This window comes from Mchenga conophoros, linkage group LG23 (genome assembly GCF_057382185.1).
Source record: "Mchenga conophoros isolate Kocher_MC1m ecotype Shallow Benthic linkage group LG23, M_conophoros_male_GT1.1, whole genome shotgun sequence".
Classification (NCBI taxonomy): Eukaryota; Metazoa; Chordata; class Actinopteri; order Cichliformes; family Cichlidae; genus Mchenga; species Mchenga conophoros.
Genome location: NC_140547.1, coordinates 43,803,781 through 43,825,594, shown reverse-complemented (window position 1 = coordinate 43,825,594; position 21,814 = coordinate 43,803,781). Strand labels below are relative to the sequence as shown.

At 39.7% G+C, this 21,814-nt stretch overlaps 2 protein-coding genes across 4 annotated transcripts; both read left to right on the top strand.

The window, feature by feature from the left end:
* The first annotated feature begins 5,826 nt into the window (after positions 1-5,826).
* LOC146548057 (OX-2 membrane glycoprotein-like) lies at positions 5,827-8,184 on the top strand. The gene is made up of 6 exons (XM_085266308.1): positions 5,827-5,875; positions 6,453-6,791; positions 6,880-7,179; positions 7,257-7,295; positions 7,402-7,474; positions 7,721-8,184. Coding segments are annotated over exons 1-6 (780 nt in total). The 5' UTR covers positions 5,827-5,847; the 3' UTR covers positions 7,722-8,184.
* Positions 8,185-9,399: 1,215 nt separating this feature from the next.
* Positions 9,400-18,167, top strand: LOC146548056 (OX-2 membrane glycoprotein-like). Of its 3 annotated transcripts, XM_085266259.1 has the most exons (9): positions 9,400-9,429; positions 10,570-10,649; positions 12,497-12,595; positions 14,454-14,792; positions 14,913-15,212; positions 15,293-15,325; positions 15,435-15,531; positions 15,618-15,682; positions 16,298-18,167. In XM_085266259.1, the coding sequence occupies exons 1-8, from the start codon at positions 9,416-9,418 to the stop codon at positions 15,658-15,660; spliced, it is 1,005 nt and encodes a 334-aa protein (XP_085122385.1). In that variant the 5' UTR covers positions 9,400-9,415; the 3' UTR covers positions 15,661-15,682; positions 16,298-18,167. The 3 variants fall into 3 exon arrangements, with proteins under 3 accessions (XP_085122385.1, XP_085122386.1, XP_085122387.1); XM_085266260.1 differs by lacking the exons at positions 9,400-9,429; positions 10,570-10,649 and adding an exon at positions 10,836-10,977; XM_085266261.1 differs by lacking the exons at positions 9,400-9,429; positions 10,570-10,649; positions 12,497-12,595 and adding an exon at positions 10,836-10,977.
* The last annotated feature ends 3,647 nt before the right edge of the window (positions 18,168-21,814 follow it).

The following is a 21,814-nucleotide window of genomic DNA, read 5'->3' as shown; positions in this document are numbered from 1 at the left end:
AGCCACACCAACCACTGCCTTTGTTTGCACTTTTTTCCACTAGGTGGCACTACAGCCGTAGGATGACCTCCTACAACATCTTTCCTTGCTTTCGCTTCACTAATCAGCTCTGTGTTGCAGTTACCAGCTGCACAGTGCACGGTAAATATGATAAATAATGACAAATGAGACTTATTGTGTGTGTGAAAAAAACCTTGAACCAGTGCACCACATGGAACAAATATTGCAGGACATCATTTGTGTGTTCACACTCAGGACCAACAGCAGACACAATGAGCACTACAGGACACATCACACACAAGTGGAAATAATTCACTCAGCCTTCAGAGTTATTGAATTCAGGTGTTCAATCATTCCATGTCCACATAGTGTATAAAATCAAGCACCCAGGCATTTACACTGTTCTACAGACATTTGTGAAAGAAGCCTGGAGAACTGCAGTGTGGTACTGTGATAGGATTCCACCTGTGCAACAAGTGCAGTCATGAAATACGGGTACGTAAAATCACAGAGCGGACCTTGAGGCTCATAGCGCGCATATGTCACATAACTTTTGCACAGTCACTGAAAACCTCTAAGCTTCATGTGGTCTTCAGACTAACTCAAGAACAGTGCGCAGAGAGTTCACTGAAGACTTCATGACTTTCATGCGCATTTTGTCATCTAAGACTTAAACAAGAAAAGCGCACAGTTTCGGCTTGGACTAATCTCAGTACACTCAGATCGAAACTGATAGTTGTGAGGATGTTCCATGACACACTGAAGAGGAGGGGGAAATATATGTGTTGTAAAAAGCAAATACCTATGAAATCGATGACTCGTTAGCTATTTAAGTGAAATTTGTGATATGTCATGTCACTTTTATTAATGGAGGAGGCCCTATTTAATTTGCTGTTTTGACGCACGCACTCACTCAGTGAGACTGTAGCCTGACTGAGCGGAACACCTACTGATTCAAGAGCCATGTGTTTTGAATTTTGGCGGGCCAATGGCAGAGCGTACAGTCATATTTATATTTTCTTTGATGGCGTTTTTTGTTCCAAAAGTAAGACAAATAATTTGTTTTCTGTATCAGTTTGATTTGGTTGTAAAATGATTCGTTACCTTCAGTTTAAGAAGCGTGTGACGTGGAGTGCTGAGTTTCACTGTAATTTCAGTCCTGTCAGTGTTTTAATCGTTCTGTGTCGGACACGGCTTAAGCCCTGCACCAGTAACAGTCCTGCCATTTTCTCCGTGCAGATCTACAGCAGACTGGCAATAGCAGAAATCCTGAGCTCATGCATTCTGAACATGTCCCTCAAGTCATATGGCAGAAAATCTTAACAGAAAAGAAAGATGACTGCCAACAAGTTCTTTGGTCAACAAGCGAATCCAGACTTTACAAAGAAATTGGAGTTTAAAAATTGTGCACTGCAGAACTGCTCAACAGTCACCAAGAAGGTGGCAGAGAGATAAAGTCTGTTAGTTTCACAAAGCTGCCTCCAAGTCTAAAGGTAAGACGTTTTGACCTGGAATCACGGAGAAACAATATTCCTATCTGATAAATGCATCCACACATTCATAATACACCCAACCAAAATGTGGCAGAAGCGAGGCTTTTCACATCGATATACTGGTTCTCAAATTCTCTCAGTTTAGAAGTTAATGTGATATTTTTTCTTAGGAAGCATCAGATGTTTCCTCCTGCTATCTATTTCATGTTTATGATTTTTTTCTCTCTCACCTGCTACAGTAAATCTATTTATGAGAATAAACTGTGCCTGGAGAAGTGTTTGATTGAAACATTGCACAGCTGTAGTACACAGATACTTGGCAGCACATCAGTTTGCTGATTCTAGTTTCTACCACCAACACACGGAGTGCTTGTGATTTCTATGTACGGGATTTCATTTCATGTGTCATTTATATTACCTTTGCAGAAAGAAAACAAAGTAGGCCGTTACCTCTGATATATGAGTGCTCAAGCGTTCATTTACTCTTTCATCGAGTACAGTAGCGGGTTGAGCAGAGGAGACAGGAAAACACTTCGTCTGGTGGAGAGCGAGGATTGCACAATATAAAGAGAATGAGAGGAGGGGAAAACCGGGTTACACGCGCAGTTAACAGCGGTAATTAGGCGATGCGTGTTGACTAGGATTGTACTGAATTAAGATATTGTAATATTCTCCCGCACATATCATTTTTGCTGTTGGCTTATGTGCTCTCGTGAAGAATACTTTAGGCATCACCGTGGAAGCGTCTTGCGCTTGTTTCAATCTTTGGAGGGATGTATGGAGTGAAGATGTCACAGTTTGGAACTGTAAACTACGTTATTGCCGTTTTTACTTGTGGACTCTTTCACAAAGGTGAGTAAAAAGTGTACATTAATATTACACACATAGGTGTGTGGCAGCATGCGAGTTAGACGTTTTTACACAACGACAGATCACGTCCTTTAATTTGTTACAAGCACACAACCCATTAAGAGTGGTGGGTGAAGCTGCTGTGACAGGTTTTCTGGTTTTGGAGGAAACGCATTAATCTGGTCTTGCTCTTGAACTGCGAGGAGAGAGAGAAAAAGATAAGTTCTAAGATAAGTGGTCAGCTGTGCGCAAATAGGTTTATTACATACATTGACTGTTGTGTCTTAAGAAACATCGCAGTTGTAAGAATTGCACACGTGTGTCTCTGTGTGTGCGCGTGTGTGTGCGCGCGCGTGTGCCTGACATGTGTGCCCTGTGCAGACCACTGCGGTTCAGTTTTGTCTTGTCTGCCGTGTGGTGGTAGTTGCAAGACGAACGTACTTTGGAGATACAGTATATTGGAATGTAAAAAGAGGAATGGACTACTACGTATTTTATACCTTAGAAACTAGAATTTTTATAAGTACCCGGAGCACACCGCCCGCTGAAAAAGACATGCACATTTACGCACCCTGCGCAGAAACATTATTTTCATTAACACAGGGACAGATCGACTCAAGATACATCAGAAAGATCTCTGGCCTCGTTATAACGATGTAGAGTGGGAGACTTTGGCCCACTCAGTGAGACATTAGAAACTGCTCTCGTGTTTGCTGCGCTTCTGACCTGAAGCGCTGAGGTGACGAACCAGACACTGAAAATTAGTTTGAGTACATAACGTTTGGATGAAATGTCAGTGCTCGGAGTTTCACATTATGCTGTTGCTGTTTTAATTCCTGGAGCCTTTGAGTAAGTTGAGAAGAAACTGCACATTAATGATAATATGTAAGTTAGACCTTTTGAAAGAAAATTCTTTAAAGTGAGTGCAGATGAGTATTTAAGAGGGGATTAGGGACTATCAGGGGTAATTAATATTAATTTTCACTTTAAATATGTTAATAACAGGTGTGGTGCTGGCAGAGCACGGCTGTCCTGTTCCGTTTCTATTTTCTCTACTAACAGTGTCCCAATTTATATAGAAAGTTGCAGTGAGTTCCTTTCAATAATGACCTACAAGGAACAGCGCAAATTAGTGGCTCAACAATGAACACACATGATGAAGGAGTGTGAAAGAGCCTAACAAAAAACAAACAAACAAAAACAATATAAGCAAAGGTTTTACTCCTGTTTCTGTCTGGAAAGAGAATTGTAGTTCTCTGAACAATCTGCGTGAAAATCATGGAGAGACTTATGAGACTTCTTGTGATTTTCATTGCAGAGGAGTACGAGATGCTCTGATGCAGTACTTGTTGAACGATAATTAAAATATTCTTGTTTTCCTGGTTAGATGCCTATAAAAGTACTCCTATTTCATGTCACCATGGATTTTGACAAAGCTTTGTTCCTTTCGCGGGTATGTCTTTACACTTGTAGGTTTTGTGCTGATGGCCAAGATTTCGTGTTGAAATTAAATGCTAAAACTTTGAAAAAGCAATTTAAGAATAATCCAGCAGTTTGGTGAATCTCTTTTAATTTGGTCCAATTAGGTCAATAGAATGAACCATTAACAGTATATGTTGATGGTATCACTAAAGTGTGCAGTCTCGTCAACACTGTCATATGCAAGAATACAGTCTTTTTTGTGTGATGACACCTGCTGAAGAAAATAACTGGTTGCTTTTTTCTTAAGAAGGAACCATCATTTCACCAAAACTTCACTGATGAATGTTTGTTTTTTCCTTTTACTCTTTATGCAGAAATGGGAGGGGCTAAAGAAAGCCAGTTTGAAAGCGATAGTGGGTTAATACACTATGAGCTAAAAGCATCGGCGTAACTTTGTGCTGAACATTGGGGGGGTAATTAAATCTGGGTAAATTCCCAGATGATTAAAAATGCAACTATTTTGCTGGTAATAACTGAAATGAGTAAAGAAAATCAACAGCCTATTTTTGCAAGATAATTCATACTTTTATTGGGGGGGCTATATTGGTTGGATCTGATTATTGGGGGGGGGGGGGGGGGGGGGGGGGTCATAACCCCCCTAACCCCCCTGGAAATTACGCCCCTGGCTGAAAGTCAGTTGTGGAATGTAAAAGTGCTTCGGTTTTGTATTTCAGATCATGTTTTATGAGGCTGTGCGTCTCCTAAGTGGATGTAAACACTGGCTGGCTTACATTTGAAATAATTTATTCTTGCTGTGACCTCAGAGCCTAGAATCAGTTCATGCATTAAGTTGACTTGAATCTGTGTAATGTGCTTTTACAGTTGCACTTTAACTACATTTGTCATTCTTCGAGTACATTTTTGACACTTTATCGGTACTAAGTACCTGAGTATTTCCTCTAAAAACAGCATGGTGTTTCATAACAGTGATAGCATGTTGCTGTGTGTTGCTGGATGAGGATGTGGGTAAATGCACCTCACATGGTGGGTTTGGTTCAGGATGTCATACCACACCCTTGTACAAATGCTGAATCTGTATAATCCCACCTCCTCAGACAAAGACTGGGCTTTGGTGTGGTTTCTCAACTCAATCAAAGCCTCTTTCACTATTTTCTCTTGTAATGACACAATCCGAATCACAACCGACAGATGTTCAGTGTGGCTATCTGGAGTGCAATCTAGAGTTATGGAGAAAAAAATTTCCAAGCTTGACATCATCAACCATTGTTGAAGTGATCCTGCTAGTTTGTTTTGTACATGGTAACATGGTAGCTGCTGTGACTGCAAGAGCCTTTCTGGACAAGGTTAATGCACTCCTGCATTATGAGTCAGTACTGCTCTCTATCTTATTTTCTCAGCCTGCAGAAGTGCCGTCTCTTGTTTGCTAATTGTTTCACCTTTTTAATCCTCACTACCATTTTTTCCATGCTTTCATGGAGTTGTGGTGTTCATGACTATTGTAATACATTACTTTGTAATTACAATAAGTTCCTAAATAATGCAACTTAATAGTGTGAGGATTTTTGTTGTTTTGCAAAGTCAGCTAGACTACAACATTATACTGTCATCCGGTTTTAGCGTAGCACAGTATGCAAACAGCCAACCAACAGCTATTATAATTCGTCACACATTCTCCATGATGACACATCGCTCGCTTCTCCTCCTCTTCTCCCTTTTCTAAACTGAGCAGCTGATGGCTTTGACCTTTTCTTGTCCATCTTCCATCGGTGTTCATTTTGCACTCCGTAACAACACCCCTCCCAATCGGAGAATCGTCATAACGTAAACTAATAGACCTGCACCTTAGTGCGCACATTTGGTTTGTATCGTTTTTCCCCTGCGATTGGCACAAACCAGGAAGAATTAATTGTGACATAATGGGCTTGGATTGACGATATTATGAATGAAATTAGCTTTATCAGGAAGCACCCCGCCCCCTCCTGTTTTGAAGGTAAGGGGCCCATTTGAAATCATTTATTCTTGAACAGGCTGTCTGTTGAATTCTCTCGCAGTCATAATCGTCATGTCTTTGGTGGCCATCTTTTCTAAAGGTGAGGGAGATACTGTGTTTTCTTTATGACACTTAATGCGTGGCGATTTATTGCTCTGTGGTGAGCTTCTGTAGTGAAGTGGATTTCACTGCAGAAAGTAGATTTGACGGGTGGTTCCTGTCAAGCGGAGCAGCAGAAGGAGGTAATAAACTTAAAGGAGGTGAAATTTCTTAAGAGCTGCTGACAATTCAACGGTCTCTTTGTTTCTCTCTTATCCACATGATGGTTTATTTACTCATTTAAGAGTATTTACTAATTTAAGAAGGAAGAGTGTGGGCTAGAGGAAAGTACTCAAAGGAAGAGGTTAGCAAAGAAAAAGTGTGATCTCATAAGAAAAATGTAAAGTGTTGCATTGAATGGAATCTGGTCAAACGAAATGTACTTGACTGGTACACATTCAGTTAATACGAAAAACATTTTCTTTGATACTTTCGTTTATTTAGCATCAGAACTACTTGGGCAGCATGTGAGTGTGAGAATGAAGGTATAAGTGTGTGTTACATGTGTTACATTCGGTGTGAGTAAGGGTTGGACTTGAACTGAATATTTAAAGTGCCTTGATCTTTAACTCCTACAGCTCTAACAGCAGTGATCCAAACACAGCAGACTGTGCTGGCAGCAGTGGGAGAAGATGCTGAATTCAGCTGTCAGCTCTTGGAGACTAAAGACGTCCTCCAGGTCACATGGCAGAAAAGCTTACATGACGTGGAGACAAATGTTGCCACGTACAACAAGTACTTTGGCCAAAAAGTGAATACTGACTTTACAGATAAAGTTGAGTTTAAATACACTGGACTACAGAACTGCTCCATAGTCATCAGGAATGTGACGGAGCAGGATGAAAGCTGCTATAGGTGTTTGTTTAACACTTATCCTGAAGGCTCCTTCATTGGTAGAACCTGCCTCCAAGTTTACGGTAAGAACTTTTACCATCTTGACATAAATGTGTGAGCAGCTGGTGTGTTTGTAAGAACACGTTGATGATATCTCCTGATCCTTCACAGAGCTGCATGAACCTGCTGTTGATGTCAGAGAGTCAAACTCTACTGAAGAGTGGGTTGTTTCCTGTTCAGCCACTGGTCGACCTGCTCCCACTGTAACACTCAGTGTCTCACAACAAGACCTCAGCTTCTCACAGTACAACACTGTCAGTGTGTCCAACACCAACGCTACATTCACTGTCACCACTACAGCTGTGCTCTCAGGTTCACGTAAACACAGCACACAGGTGGGATGTGCAGCACGAGTGCTCTCTGCTCCTCACAGAGAGGTGATGGTGACGATTCCTGATGATGATGATGATGGTGAGAAACTTTTTTGAAGTCACTGATTTATAAAATGATGACTACTGTTATTGTAATGCTTATGTTTCTTCTACCAGAGCTAGATGAGAAATCAGGATCTAATCCCAGGAATTTAGGTGTGTTAACATTTGTATGTTTTAAAGTAAGTTTTATCATTGAGTCTACTGACTTTTGATAGTTGTTTAAATTATTATACTCTTCTTTCTGCTGTTTGCCTCGAAGGAACCAGGATTTCAGCCATTCGGTCGTCTGTGGTGTTGTTGGTGCTCTGTGCTGCTGCGCTCATCTTTTTCTGGTATAGAAAGAAATCTACTCGTCTTAAACGATGTTGTTGTTTGTTTGTTTTTGTTTCAGCTGATAAATGTTTGCGCAGATTTAACTGTTAAATCTGTTGTCTGTCACAGAGAGAGCTCATCTTCTGACTAATCAAACTCTGATGAACTTGTATTTGTTTTTTCCAAGCCATCCCTCTTTCCAGAATACTCTGATTTTGCAACCTTAAGAGTGACATGCAATATTTTTCTTTTTCTGGTGTTTGTAGATCTGGATCATCTTAATAGAGGTTTCAGCGATTACACCACGATCCACGACTTTCACCTTTACCAGCAAGAAATGTTTTGACAAATTGTTTCTACTGGTCCATCTTCTGTTTTTGTTTTTGGTCTTTTTTTAACAAAATTTGAAAAGATAAAAGAAAAACACTCACACACAAAGCATTCATTTTTACTCATGTTGCAGTTTCTACTTCAGTAGTTTCTGTTTTTATTTATCTATTTTTATATTTATTCAATATTGTGTTTTTGGCAGATTTTTTAACATTAAGCTACTTGAAATAAAAAGTGTAAGAATGAGCAGGAGTGACTAACCTGAAATTGTTCTCATCAATAATTTTAGCTGATCGATTAAATTGCTTTTATTGCAGTAATTCCTCCTAATACAAGCAACCATGAAAACCTGAAGTTGCAAAAAACGGCCACTGGGGGTCTCGGCTTATTCATGGGGAGCATGTTGAGACATTTACTGGTCAATAAAACAATAGGTTGTTTTTTTTAAATCAACATATACATTGTTCAAACTTTAAATTAATCAGTGTTGGGATATTTGTCAACCTACTAAAACGATATCAACGATTTTTGTCAAGTATTGTGGGTATAACGGTTTATTCTCATGGTAAATGTGCAATCAACACTGTGTTCTTTATCGAAGATGTGTGTAGTAAATGTCAGCAGCTTTTCACCTAAAACTCTATAAAACGTTTGAGATTTTGTAAGTTCTCTGTGTCATACTGAACTTCCTGAGGAAGCACACAAGCACACATTGTGTCAAAATGCACACAACATGTGTTGTCCCTGACCTGATGCAGCACGTGTTAAAGTTCAACACACTATGTGTTGAGAGTGAAGGGGGCCTAACCAAAGCAGGCCGTGCCGTAATGCTGGGTTAAAACCACTGCATTTGAGTGGATTATATTTCTTGCCGAGTGAGCCCACTAGATGGCACTACAGCGTCAGTGCGCAGGACATTTCCTCGTTTTCACTTATCACGAAAACTTGCTCACCGTGCTTGAGGAAAGCATGCGACACTGCTCTGTGTTGTAGTGGAGAAAGTATGTTTTACTTTCATTTTAAGGATTAAAGCATGTTTTGAAACACAAAAATCTTAATGCTGTGGCTCAGTTAACTTTGTACCGCTGCACATGTAACTCAGTATATAGGCCGACATAGCAGATGTCATTTTTTCAGACTGAATGTAAATACAAAATTTCCATGTCTTGTGATTTTTCGTTTTTATGGGCCGTTGTTTTGTTTTTGTTTTTTTTGTTTTTTTTTTGTAACAATGAATGAAATGAATGAAAGGTGGTGGATTGGCCAGATGCTGGCCCATGTGATGTGGGGGGCTAGAGGGGCTTGAGCACCCGCCCCTTTCCTGATGGGTGCCCAAGGTGCCCTTTTGTTGAGGCAACTTTTTAAAAAAAAACATTTTTTTTTTTTTTAATGTGTGCGTGCGTGCGGAGTCCTGTCTGTGCCCCTCAACCATAATATTTAACTATTAATCACAGTTTTGCTAAATAAAAGGATCTGGCTTGCATCAGTCACATGATCACATTTAACCAATGATCGCCCTTGACGGCAGAACGCGCTGGTTACGAGCCGGGAACGAGCTCACAAAGAGCACGCGCATTTGTTGCGGTCCGGAGCTGTAGGAGAAACACAAGTTAACTCAGAGACACAGACTGATGCGACAAACCCAGTAAGTAGGTGTACAGCGTACACTGTAGTGTGTAGCACCCAGGAGTATTAGCTTATTACGTACACGTTGGTAAGTTGTCTTGTTGCAGCTGACGAACTGAAACAAACGAGCGTGCTGTGTGTGCAACAGCGTGACAAACATTACCTGTCCTTTTATTAACTGCACAAGTAGTGCTGGTCACAGCTGCTGGCTACCTGTGTAAGGCTGTCATAGGTCTGTAGCTCTGTCACCGTTTTAGTGAACATATTTAGTTTTAAAGTAAGTTACAGAGCATTTCCTGCCTTTCTGGGGGGATTATATTTCACTAAAAAACGATCTAATATACATGTCCACATAATTATAATTATAATATATTAAAAACACACGCTGTATTTTAAAAGAACATACATTAAGAAACAGATTATATTAGATTTATGTTTTAAATAAGACAAAAATTGGATGTTACAGCAGTAACATTATTGTATCTCTACAGTTTAAAAATGTAATAAGCTTTGCCCTGCACAGAGTGGATAGTGAAACAAATGGAATCATCATAAATACATTATTTCATATTTATTACTTCCCCCTCCTCATTGCTTTATTATTGTAGCTCTAGTAATGAATAATAATGTAAGGATTCTGGATCAGCACCGTGATGCCCATAGTATATACAGTATTCTGAAGAAGGTCTAAAATGTCACTGTGTGTGTGTGCATGTGTGTGTTTTATTTAGATGGATTTAAAAAAAAAAAATATTACTCATGATATAACATTGTGCAGACATGGCTGGTAAGGACATGAGGAGGAAACAGTAGGAGCTGTATGAGGCTACTAAAGGCAGTGCTATAACATTTTTCTGTCATCATTTTATTATAGATTAAGTGCAAGAGTTGTTAGGTGTGGATAATTAGATTATAGTTTATTGCAATAGCAAGTTGTGCCTTGTTCTCAGATAGACAGCAAGTGGAGAGTGATATATGAAATGATGGAAGGAAGAAGAGAAGCAAAGAGTGATTCACAGGCAGAGCCTAAATTATTTCTCACAGATTTTTGTTGCCTTATGGTTCCAAGCGCTGTCACCAATCTTTGCATTTTGTTATTATCTCATGACACTTGTTTAATCAGCTACCATCTCTCCTGTGGACTTTTTAATGCCTACAGTCTCAGATCAACACAGCCCTGCCCTCCTATCAGCAGCAGGAGCAGCAGAAACACCTCAACAGCAACATTGTACCCATCAGGTAAAACATAGGCTACGTTTGCTTTGCCTTGTTGCCCATATTAGATTGTTGATGAATGTGTGTTGTTGTTATTCAGCCTGGTTCAATGTGCCCCTTTTTAACTTTGAGCACCCGCCCCTTTAAACGTCTCTGCACGGCCCTGGATCTACATGTAAATCATTTGCAGCTGTTCAGTGATCATGGGGAGTGGCACATGCGGCAGTTTGCTGTAGTAGCTGAGCCCAGTGCCAGACAAAGTGTCAGCCTGAATAAAGTTTATATGAAATGTCCTTTTTTGGAGTTTCACCTTATCTTGTTGCTGTTTTTATTTTTGGAGCCTTTGAAAAAGGTGAGAAGAGACTGCATGCTAATGATTATACTATATGAGTTTTTTGTGAGACTTTTGAGACTTCAGTGAAAATGAATTAATTTTGTTCCCTCATAAGGTGATGGCACATTTCTGTTGTAGTGGTGGTAGGTCGCTATGGTGAAGTAACCTCTTAGAAAATGTTGTGATACAGGTGGAACCACAGGCAGCATAAAAGAGTGTTTTCTGTGTGTGTAGCTGAGTATTTAGGCGTTACTATCATTGGGGCAGTAGCGTTTTTAGATACGGGCGACACGGGCGGTTGCCCGGGGCGGCATCGTGGTGGGGGGCGGCATAACAGGCATCGGCAAAAAAAAAAAAAATTGCTCGTACACATGCTGCCCCGACATCATGCCAGCGCATAGGGATGGTACAGGCACCGTCGGTTTTCTATCGCCCATTTGCTGGGAGTAAGGGCGCCCTCCGTTTGTGAGGTGCGCCTGCTGCTTGCGGCACAGGGAGGAGAGGACGGGCCGGCGGGGGGATTCTCTGTCTGTCAAAATAAAAACAAACCAACAAACACGAAAACACCAGACATTATGATACAGACTTTCTATTCTATACGCGCGAGAGCCCTCGGTGCGCCTGCTCGCTGCTGAAGTCAAAGTAAACTTTATTGTCATCTCCGCTACTTACAGTCGAGCATATAGAGAGACGAGACGACGAGGCTCCAGTTACAGCAGTGCAAGTAAACGAACAGTAAATATAAGAAGAGTAAGAAAATAAATATACACTTTAGGACTCGGGGTAAAGGGATCAATAACAATTTAAAATGTATATTTTATATTTTGTTGATTTAAAGTCTCACACACAACCCGTTTTTAAAGTTTAAAGAGAGAAAAGAAGAGGAGGAGTGTAGCGACTTCCACAGTCGCTAGAGGCCGGGGATTGAGCCTGCCTATTTGCCTGACGCGCTGTCAACTTTACGCAATGAGAGGTGGAATTGCTCGCTTGTTTATTGAAGTGCTTGAAATTTTTACAGAGAAATGTGATCGGCTCGCGATTCAAACTCTTAAAACATCACAGACTCTCATGCAACAAGGGGAAACTCGTTGTGCTGCGGTCAACAAAGGCAGGTCATGTATCCTAAAACATTAAGAATCAGAATACTTTATTACTTACTTAATATGTTTTGTGTGTGTGTGTGTGTGGGGGGGGCGCCAGAGGGAGTGTTCGCCCAGGGCGCCAAACGGGCTAGGACTGCCACGAGATGCAGAGAGGAATTTCCCCACGGGGATAAATATAGTATACTATATATTATTATTATTATTATTAATAATAATAATAATAATAATAATAATAATAATAAACTTGGTTTAGTCTCTGCACTTACGATTCCAGGGCTCTGGCTTTAGCTACTTTGTAATCACCTTTTACTCAGGAAACATCAATTGGTGGGAATTCAAAGAGTATAAAAATCTAGCAGGATCATCATTAAGGACAAAACAACAGTCTTCATCACTCAAGAATTCCTGTTTCTCCACCCTTCAATGATTTAAAGAGGGGTTTATAGACGTGCACAGCTTGGACCACTGGCCCTCCACCCATGGCAGTAAAATCATCAATGCCTTCAGACTCAGCCCCAACAGCTGCCCCAGTGGTCAGTCAATTTTTTTTTCCATATATAGAACAAATTCCAGACTAAGAAGACACATTTTAACATTTGATTCTACAAACTCTTTAACTTTAACAACATATTTAACATTCATGGAAATGATTTAACTGGTGACGGGTGAACACAAACCGGTTTTTGTTTCTCCTGCATTCTCCGGCATAATTCAGTGAAAGCGTGTTTATGCAGACAGAGTTATGAATCTTATGACTCTCATATGTCCTGTGAGTTAATACTTGCCTTTTGTCAAACACAAAAAGGCAGTTGTTGCAAACAGGATACTGATCTCTACACAAGTGTGTGCAAATATCCTTGTATTTGTGGTGTTGTAGCGGAAAAATTGATTTTAAATATGCTTACGCATATACTTTTACAGCATGCCTTCATAGTGGAAAAGACAGACTGATAGGGGTGTGCCTGCTGATATTTAAAAATAGAAAAGGCATGTGATGGAGGTCTCAACGAAGGGCGAGTCAGTAACATCAGTTACAAAGGAATGTCGACTCTGCCATGTAACACTGAGCTGATACTGCACACCATTGCAAAAGCTGACAGAAGAGTAACAGGAAAAAAGTAACAAAGTTAAAAGAATATTGTGAGGGACCAAGCAGCAAAGAGGACACAGGAAAAATGTCTTCAAAATGTTTTTTTTTTATTTTAACACTCAAAAAAATTGCAAAAGGACAGAATTCAAAGACATAATTAGCAAGCCCCCTAGCAGGTCACTTAAATATAGTGGAGGGGGACTATTCTGTACTAAATAAGCACAGAATAGCGCACATAAACCTAAGCACCCCTGTTTCTGATAGCACATGGTTGGTATTTTGACATTTTGTTTTTAAAGTCCTCAGCCACACCCCAAATCAGGTAACTCAAAGAAAGAGAAACATAATTAATGTAACAGAAAACATTATGATCAGTCAGAGAAATACAGATCGAGACTCTTCTTGTATTCCAATAAACCCCTTTTTTGAAGTATGTTCTCTGGTGTGGACTCCCTTTTTGTTTCTTTTGTCTAATTTTTGCCATTCTCTCCAGCATGTGTTACAACCCACCCAGATATTAGGGCAGATTGTAAAAAAGAAATGCAATGTATTTAACATTAATACACAAGGTCTGTGGCATTCTTGCAGGGCTTTGAATAGATGTCATTTATAGGAAACAAAAGTGGGTATTTTGTGTAAAAGCTTGAGCGCTCTAGCCCCAAATTTAATTGAGTTACAAGTGCTAAAGCAAAAGGGGTTGCAGCCATACCTGATCTCCCCTACGGCAGAGACATATCACTCTAATTTTGGCTTCTCTTCATTGGTTGCCAGTAAATTTTAGGTTTCATTTTAAAATCTTGATTTTAACCTTTAGGGCGCTACATGGTCAAGCTCCCAAGTATATAGCTGACCTGCTGAAAGTTCATTCCTCTTCCCGAGCTCTAAGGTCATCATGTGAGAGGCTGCTGGTGGCCTCACACGACTTAAAACTCAGGGTGATTCGGTCTTTCAGACAGTGGCAGGTCGTGGAATTCTCTTCCACTGTTTTTATGCTGTAGAGACGCCATTAACTGTTTTAAAAAGCATCTGAAGACATTTTTAGATAGACCAGCTTTTAATTAATTAGTTTTTTTCTTTTTTTTTACATCAATATGTTGTATATTCATTTCTTATTTTATTGTGAAGTGCTTTGAGATTTTTTATTTTTTGTTAAAAGTGCTTTAAAAATCCTTTTTACTTATTTACAGTAGTGTGAGAGTGGAGGTAAAACTGGGTGTTAAATACAGGAATAATGAGAGCTAATGTAATTGTTGCATTAGAACATTCAAAGTGCCTTACATCTTGATCTGTATCTCCTACAGCTCTAACAGCAGTGGTCCAAACACAGCAGACTGTGCTGGCAGCAGTGGGAGAAGATGCTGAATTCAGCTGTCAGCTCTTGGAGACTAAAGACATCCTTCAGGTCACATGGCAGAAAATCTCCCCTGATGTGGAGACAAATGTCGCCACCTACAGCAAGTACTATGGTCAGAGAGTGAATGATGGCTTTACAGATAAAGTTAAGTTTAAATACACTGGACTACACAACTGCTCCATAGTCATCAGGAATGTGACAGAGCAGGATGAAGGCTGCTATCACTGTCTGTTTAACACTTATCCTGAAGGCTCATTCATTGGTAGAACCTGCCTCCAAGTCTATGGTAAGAACTTTTACCTTCTTTAACCAACCACAGGAGACTCAAACTAATATAGTGGATATGAAAATGTAAGAAGCTGGTGAAGTTAAAGAGATATTCCTTACATTTCCTGATCCTTCACAGAGCTGCATGAACCTGCTGTTGATGTCAGAGAGTCAAACTCTACTGAAGAGTGGGTTGTTTCCTGTTCAGCCACTGGTCGACCTGCTCCCACTGTAACACTCAGTGTCTCACAACAAGACCTCAGCTTCTCACAGTACAACACTGTCAGTGTGTCCAACACCAACGCTACATTCACTGTCACCACTACAGCTGTGCTCTCAGGTTCACGTAACAACAGCACACAGGTGGGATGTGCAGCACGAGTGCTCTCTGCTCCTCACAGAGAGGTGATGGTGACGATTCCTGATGATGATGATAACGGTGAGAAACTGAACTCAGTGATTTATAAATTGATGACTACTTTGTGATTGTAACTTTTATGTTTCTTCTACCGGAGCTAGATGAGAAATCAGGATCTGATCCCAGGAATTTAGGTGCGTTAAAATTTCAGTGTTTTAAATGTACTTTTTGTCCTGTTGAGTCTATTGTCTTCTGATAGCTGCATAAATTATTATATTCTCCTTTCTCCTGTTTGTATCAAAGGAATCAGAATTTCAGCCATTCTGTTGTCTGTGATGTTGTTGGTGGCCTGTGTTACTGCACTCATCTTTGTCTGGTATAGAAAGAAATCTCAGAGCAGGTACTCGTCTTAAACAGTGTTGTTGATTGTTTTTTTTTCCAGTTAATAAATATTTGTGCAGATTTAACTGTTCTTGAATATTTCAGTCAGTCACACAGGCAGGTTGAGATGAATGTTATACCTACCTGAATCTACGATGAGAAATAAAGGGGTAAGTCACTCTTGATCCGTCATTCTGGACCCACGAAGTTACAACCCGAGTTGTGAAAAAGTTGGGTTACTGTTAAATATAAATGAAAACATATTTCAATAATTAGAAAGGCTCATGAACCTATCATTTAATAACAACAGAATATAGTAAGCATATCAAATGTAATGAAGTAATAAAATGTGACATTTTATTATTGTGTGAAAATAATAGAAATAATTTCATGACAATATTTAGCTTATTTTTGATTCGGTTTGTCTGAATGCATCTAAAAAAATGTTGCCACAGGACACCATAAGTTCAAAATGTAAGAAATAGCTGGAGGAACATTTTACAACTGATTAAAGGTTGACTTTTAAGATTGTGAACTCATAATTATAATGTAGTGAAACATGCAATGGAAAGTAAAAATTAAAAATATGTTGTGACATTTGAAGTTCTCTGACTTACCTCCAGAGCTGCTTTTTATTCTTTTACAATCTAATGTAAACTGCATGTCAACCAAACTGATGCGTCTTTCCACTAAGCTATTACTTTGTTTAGAATTTTTAGATTCTGTATTATTGACAGAGCAGTGATATAATGCTTGTTTCTTTGATTTTGTTTTTTAATTTAAAGGACTCAAACATCTTCAGGTAAACACCGTGACAAGTGGGTACCTGCTGACACCAAATGATGATCTGGGTCATCATGTGGTGGTGATGAACAGCAACAAAACTACATAATGAAAAATCTTTACTTTGTTTGTTTACTTATTTTTTCAAGAAGAGTGTGTTACCTAAAACAACGGTGCTAAAATTTGACAAATAACTGCATTAAAGTTGTACTAAAGAAAATGTCAAATGTTACATTTACATTGACAGTTAAAATTGTTACAATTCTATTTTTTTTATAATCCTCTGTGCTATATATTTATAGCACATGTATTTTTATTTTATTTTATTTTTCAACAGTTTTAAATGTTGTTATTCCTTTTTACATTTAGAAACATGTAACCATGTTCTTCCTTAGCAGAATAGCACAAAAGTTCAATAAGCACTGAAATGTGTTGCACTGAAACATTTGCAAACCATTAAATAATATTATTGTCCTGTACATTTCCATTTTCATGTACTTGATGCTATCTAATTTTTACACTGTTTTTTAAATATTTGAAAAAAAAAATTGAAAATCCAAGAAAATAAAAATTTGGGGTCAAACCGTGGGGTCAAATTTGACCCCATGGTTTCCCTAGTAAACCAATGGGGTCGGCTCTGACCCCATGGGTTAAATTTAACTCACTTTAATTAATTGAAAGTCAGCAGGAGTGGCTAACATGAAACATTGTCAGTAACTTATGGCCTGGTAAATGGTCTGTATTTGTATAGCGCTTTACTAGTCCCTAAGGACCCCAAAGCGCTTTACACATCCAGTCATCCACCCATTCAAACACTGGTGATGGCAGCTACATTGTAGCCACAGCCACCCTGGGGCGCACTGACAGAGGCGAGGCTGCCGGACACTGGCGCCACCGGGCCCTCTGACCACCACCAGTAGGCAACAGGTGAAGTGTCTTGCCCAAGGACACAACGACCAAGACTGTCCAAACCGGGGCTCGAACCGGCAACCTTCCGATTACAAGACGAACTCCCAACTCTTGAGCCACGATTGCCCAAACTTATCCGATTGATATAATTTCTTTTCTTGCTGGAATTGATATTGATACCAACAACCAAATGTAAATGATTCCTAACAGATTTTCAGGTAAAATCGAATAACATGGCCCCTGAGCTTGTCTGTTCATTCATGATAAAAATGCTGAGGTTTTGAGGAGAACAAATTTGAAGTTTATTACTAAAAGGACTCAGCATTTGTTAAGTACGTTTAAAACTTTTGGATTTCTTTTAATTTTTTTTTGAGTAAAAGATATAAGAACGCAAATGTGTTTTAAGTAGACTGTAGGGCAACACCCAGAGTAAAATGCTAATATGCATATAAAATATATGTAGTCCAAGCAGCTTGGAAGGAAAGCGACTGGACCTCTTTCAGTTTCTTGAAGATGTTTCACCTCTCATCTTAGAGGCTTCTTCAGTTCACTAGATGAGAGGTGAAACCTCTTTACGAAACTTAAAGAAGCCCAGTTGCTACCATGATCTCACGACCATGACTGACAACCTACACAGACATTGACATATTTAATTACAACAGTTGAAATTGTTGTAAAACTGTTCTCTACAACCCTAGCTGGAAAAGGATTACCAGGGACCTGTAGCAGGGAGGGTGCTCAAGGAAGAGTGCCTGTTGACCAGGCCTTAGCCCATGGGGCCTGGTTCGGCACAGCATGAAGAGGAGACATGTATGATCCGTACATGTCACCACCCACAGGGAGCGCCGTAATGGTCAGGTGCAATGTGTGCCACATGGTGGCAAAGAGAGGAGACCCTGGCACACCGATCTCTGGCTACTGGAACAAATGACTGGGACATGTAATGTCAAATTTCTTGTGAACTTCAACATAAATCCTTTGGCTTTGAAATACATTCTTTAGATCACATGACATGATTTGAACAACATCTACCATTCTCCCATGATGGGGAGGTGAATGTTGTCACCTACAACAAGTACTTTGGTCAGCAGTGGCGGTCCTAGCCTGCCCCCCCCCCGCCGCCACACACACATAAAACATATTAAGGATAAAACTGTTGTAGGAACCATACTGAATTTCACCAGAGAAACACACACACACACATATGAGGAGAGAGAGAGTATGCATGCAAACGGATACCAAACAGCCATCATAATTTGTCATACAATGAGAACAGGGCAAATCAACAATTGACAATGACTAATTAATATTAAAATCTGTAACATAGTGTATTGTTTGGAGTTTAGTCTGTTACTGTTGCTATTTTTACCATTTCTTCTTGGAGCAACTGTAACGCACATAATTTCCTTAGGGATTAATAAAGTATTGTGATTCTGATTCTGATTGTTTCAGGATGACCTGCCATTATCCAATGACACATCTGCTTACCTGCATCTTTTGCTCGTTTCTCCTCCTTTTCTCTTTTTTCTAAACTGAGCACCTGATGGCTTTGGCCTTTTCTTGTCCATCTTCCATTGGTTTTCATTTTGCACTCCAGTATGAACACAAATCCCCCAACTCGAAGGTCACCACAACATAACCTAACAGACCTACACCTTAGTTCACAGATTCACTTTAGTTTATTTCTGGGATTTCACACAACCCAGGATTCAAATCATGAATACATAATGGGCTCTGATTTACATTATGAATGAAATGTGCTCTATGTGGAAGCAGCCGCCCCCCCTCCCCTTTTGACATGTTGTGTGTGAGACTTTAAATCAGCAAACTGTAAATTATACATTTTAAATTGTTATTGATCCCTTTACCCCGAGTCCTAACGTGTATATTTATTTTCTTACTCTTCTTATATTTACTGTTCGTTTACTTGCACTGCTGTAACTGGAGCCTTGTCGTCACGTCTCTCTATATACTGGACTGTATGTAGCGGAGATGACAATAAAGTTTACTTTGACTTCAGCAGCGAGCAGGCGCACCGAGGGCTCTCGCGCTCACTTTTTGCGTATAGAATTTAGAAAAAACATCGGTGCAAATTATAAGTCTGTATCATAATGTCTGGTGTTTTCGTGTTTGTTGGTTTGTTTTCTTTTTTTATTTTATTTTGCGAGCTGGTTATTAGATGCTGCTCCAGCCGGTCAGTGAATCATCCGCCGCCCCGCCCTCTCCTCCCTGTGCCTGTGCCGCAAGCAGCAGGCGCACCTCGCAAACGGAGGGCGCCCTTACTCCCAGCAAATGGGAGAGAAAACCGATCGGTGCCTGTACCATTCCCAATATGCGCTGGCTGACATCGGGGCAGCATGAGTACGAGCAATGTATTTTTTATTTATTTTTTTGCCGATGCCCGTGATGCCGCCCCCCCACCACGAAGCCGCCCCGGGCAACCGCCCGTGTCGCCCGTATCAAAAACCGCTACTGTTGGTCAGAGAGTGAATCATGGCTTTGCTCAAGTTTAAACATACTGTACAGAACTGCTCCATAATAATCAGGAACGCGACGGAGCAGGATGAGGTCTTCTATCACTGTTTGTTTAACCCTTAAGGTTCTCAAACAAGTGGAACCAGCTAAGTGCCAGAAACAAATATGCTGGATAACAAGGTGTTACCAGCCGGATGAACGTGTAACACAAATGCTGATTGTTTTTTTCATTCAGTACTCTGTGTTTTATACACTGTATATACATTGTATACATGTGCACGTATATGTAATAATGTTTTGTCTCATGTTCCACATATTTACTTTTGTCCTGCTAATTAATTATGGTAAATGGTGTTTGTAATTTCACTTGTGTACAGTGTTTTTGTTTCCAGTTATGACATTAAGATGTAAATAGGTGTAAATAAACTACAGCGGTGCTCTCAGGTTCACGTAACAACAGCACACAGGGGGGATGTGCAGCACGACTGCTCTCTGCTCCTCAGAGAGAGGTGACTGTGAAGATTCATGATGATGATGAAACTCTTTTGAAGTCACTGATTTATAAAATGATGACTACTTTGTGATTGTAATGCTTATGTTTCTTCTAACAGAGCTAAATGAGAAATCAGGATCTAATCCCAGGAATTTAGGAGTGTTTTAAAGTCAGTTTTCTCATTGAGTCTTTTATTTTTTTTTATAGTTGTTCAAATTATTATACTCTTCTTTCTCATTTTTTTCTAAAAGGTATCAGGATTTCAGTCATTCTGTCGTCTGTGGTGTTGTTGTGCAGTATCTTTGTCGGGTATAAGAAGAAATCTCAGAGCAGGTACTCGTATTAAACACTGTTGTTGATTGCTTTTTTGTTTCAGAAGATAAATGTTCGTGTAGATTTAACTGTTCTTAAATCGTTTGCCTGTCATATTACAATTACTCAGTGTTGAGATATTTGTCAACCTAATAAAACGACGACGATTTTTGTCAGGTTTTGTGGGTATAACGGTTTATTCTCATGGTAAATGTGCAATCAACACTGTGCTCTTTATCGAAGATGTGTGTAGTAAATGTCAGCAGCTTTTCACCTGAAACTCTATAAAACTTTTAAGATTTTGTAAGTTCTCTGTGTCATACTGAACCTCCTGAAAGAAAGTTTCCATGTAGTCCTGAAGATTTACTACATGTAGATGAGTTCCTTTGCACACATTAAGATAACAGACTGTATTCTGTGAGCATGGCAGGTTATTTTAGTTCAATATTGCAGGCTTACAGTGTGTTCGTCTTAAAACATGCAGACTGTTGACATTCTCACTGTACTGCTGATAAACACATTTTGAAAGTTAAATAAATTTCACAAAATGTGTCTTGCATGGTTTATATCAGATTTCCACCACAAATCTTTTAGAAAACGTGATCGGATGGAAGCTTTTGATTATCTGATTGTAAAAAATCGGAACACAAGAATGAAAGTCATTTAAACAGTTCACACATGTACATATGCATAGAGTAGATACACTGTCACCACTACAGCTGTGCTCTCAGGTTCACGTGAACACAGCACACAGGTGGGATGTGCAGCACGAGTGCTCTCTGCTCCTCAGAGAGAGGTGATGGTGACACCAACTAAACAATCACCGTCACCACCAACTAAATTTTGACAATTTTTTTCTTTCTTTCTCTTTTTGTGTGTGCCTTTCCAGACAAAATAAAAAGTAAACAAAAGAAAATGTAAAAAAAAATGTGCTAAAGCTTGACAAACAACTGATGCACTGAAGCATTCTGAAAATATTAATTGCACATTGCAGTTTTTGTGTGAGTACTTTGTGCAGTTCCTTTCCCCCCCCCCCCCCCCCCCATTTTTAAAGATTTCATTGATGTTTGTGGTGAAAAAAATGATGGAAAAAATGATGTTTATTGGCACACAATATGTGTTGTCCCTGAGCTGATGCGGCTGATGCGTTAAAAACATCATGTGTTGAGAGTGAGGGGGGACTAACCAAAGTACCCCGTGCCTTGATATTAGGTTGAAACCATTGCATTCGTGTGGATTTGTCTCTTTCTTGCCCACTAGATGGCACTACAGCGTCAGTGCACAGGACATTTCCTTGTTTCCACTTATCGCCAGAACTTGCTCGCTGTGT

Excerpts from the sequence above, each read along its gene's own strand:
- LOC146548056 (XM_085266259.1), top strand. Across the intron at positions 12,596-14,453 it reads CCCCAACAGCTGCCCCAGTG|CTCTAACAGCAGTGGTCCAA; the intron begins GTCAGTCAATTT and ends TATCTCCTACAG. Across the intron at positions 14,793-14,912 it reads AACCTGCCTCCAAGTCTATG|AGCTGCATGAACCTGCTGTT; the intron begins GTAAGAACTTTT and ends GATCCTTCACAG.
- LOC146548057 (XM_085266308.1), top strand. The coding sequence starts at position 5,848 with ATGTCTTTGGTGGCCATCTTTTCTAAAG. Across the intron at positions 5,876-6,452 it reads GGTGGCCATCTTTTCTAAAG|CTCTAACAGCAGTGATCCAA; the intron begins GTGAGGGAGATA and ends TAACTCCTACAG. Across the intron at positions 6,792-6,879 it reads AACCTGCCTCCAAGTTTACG|AGCTGCATGAACCTGCTGTT; the intron begins GTAAGAACTTTT and ends GATCCTTCACAG.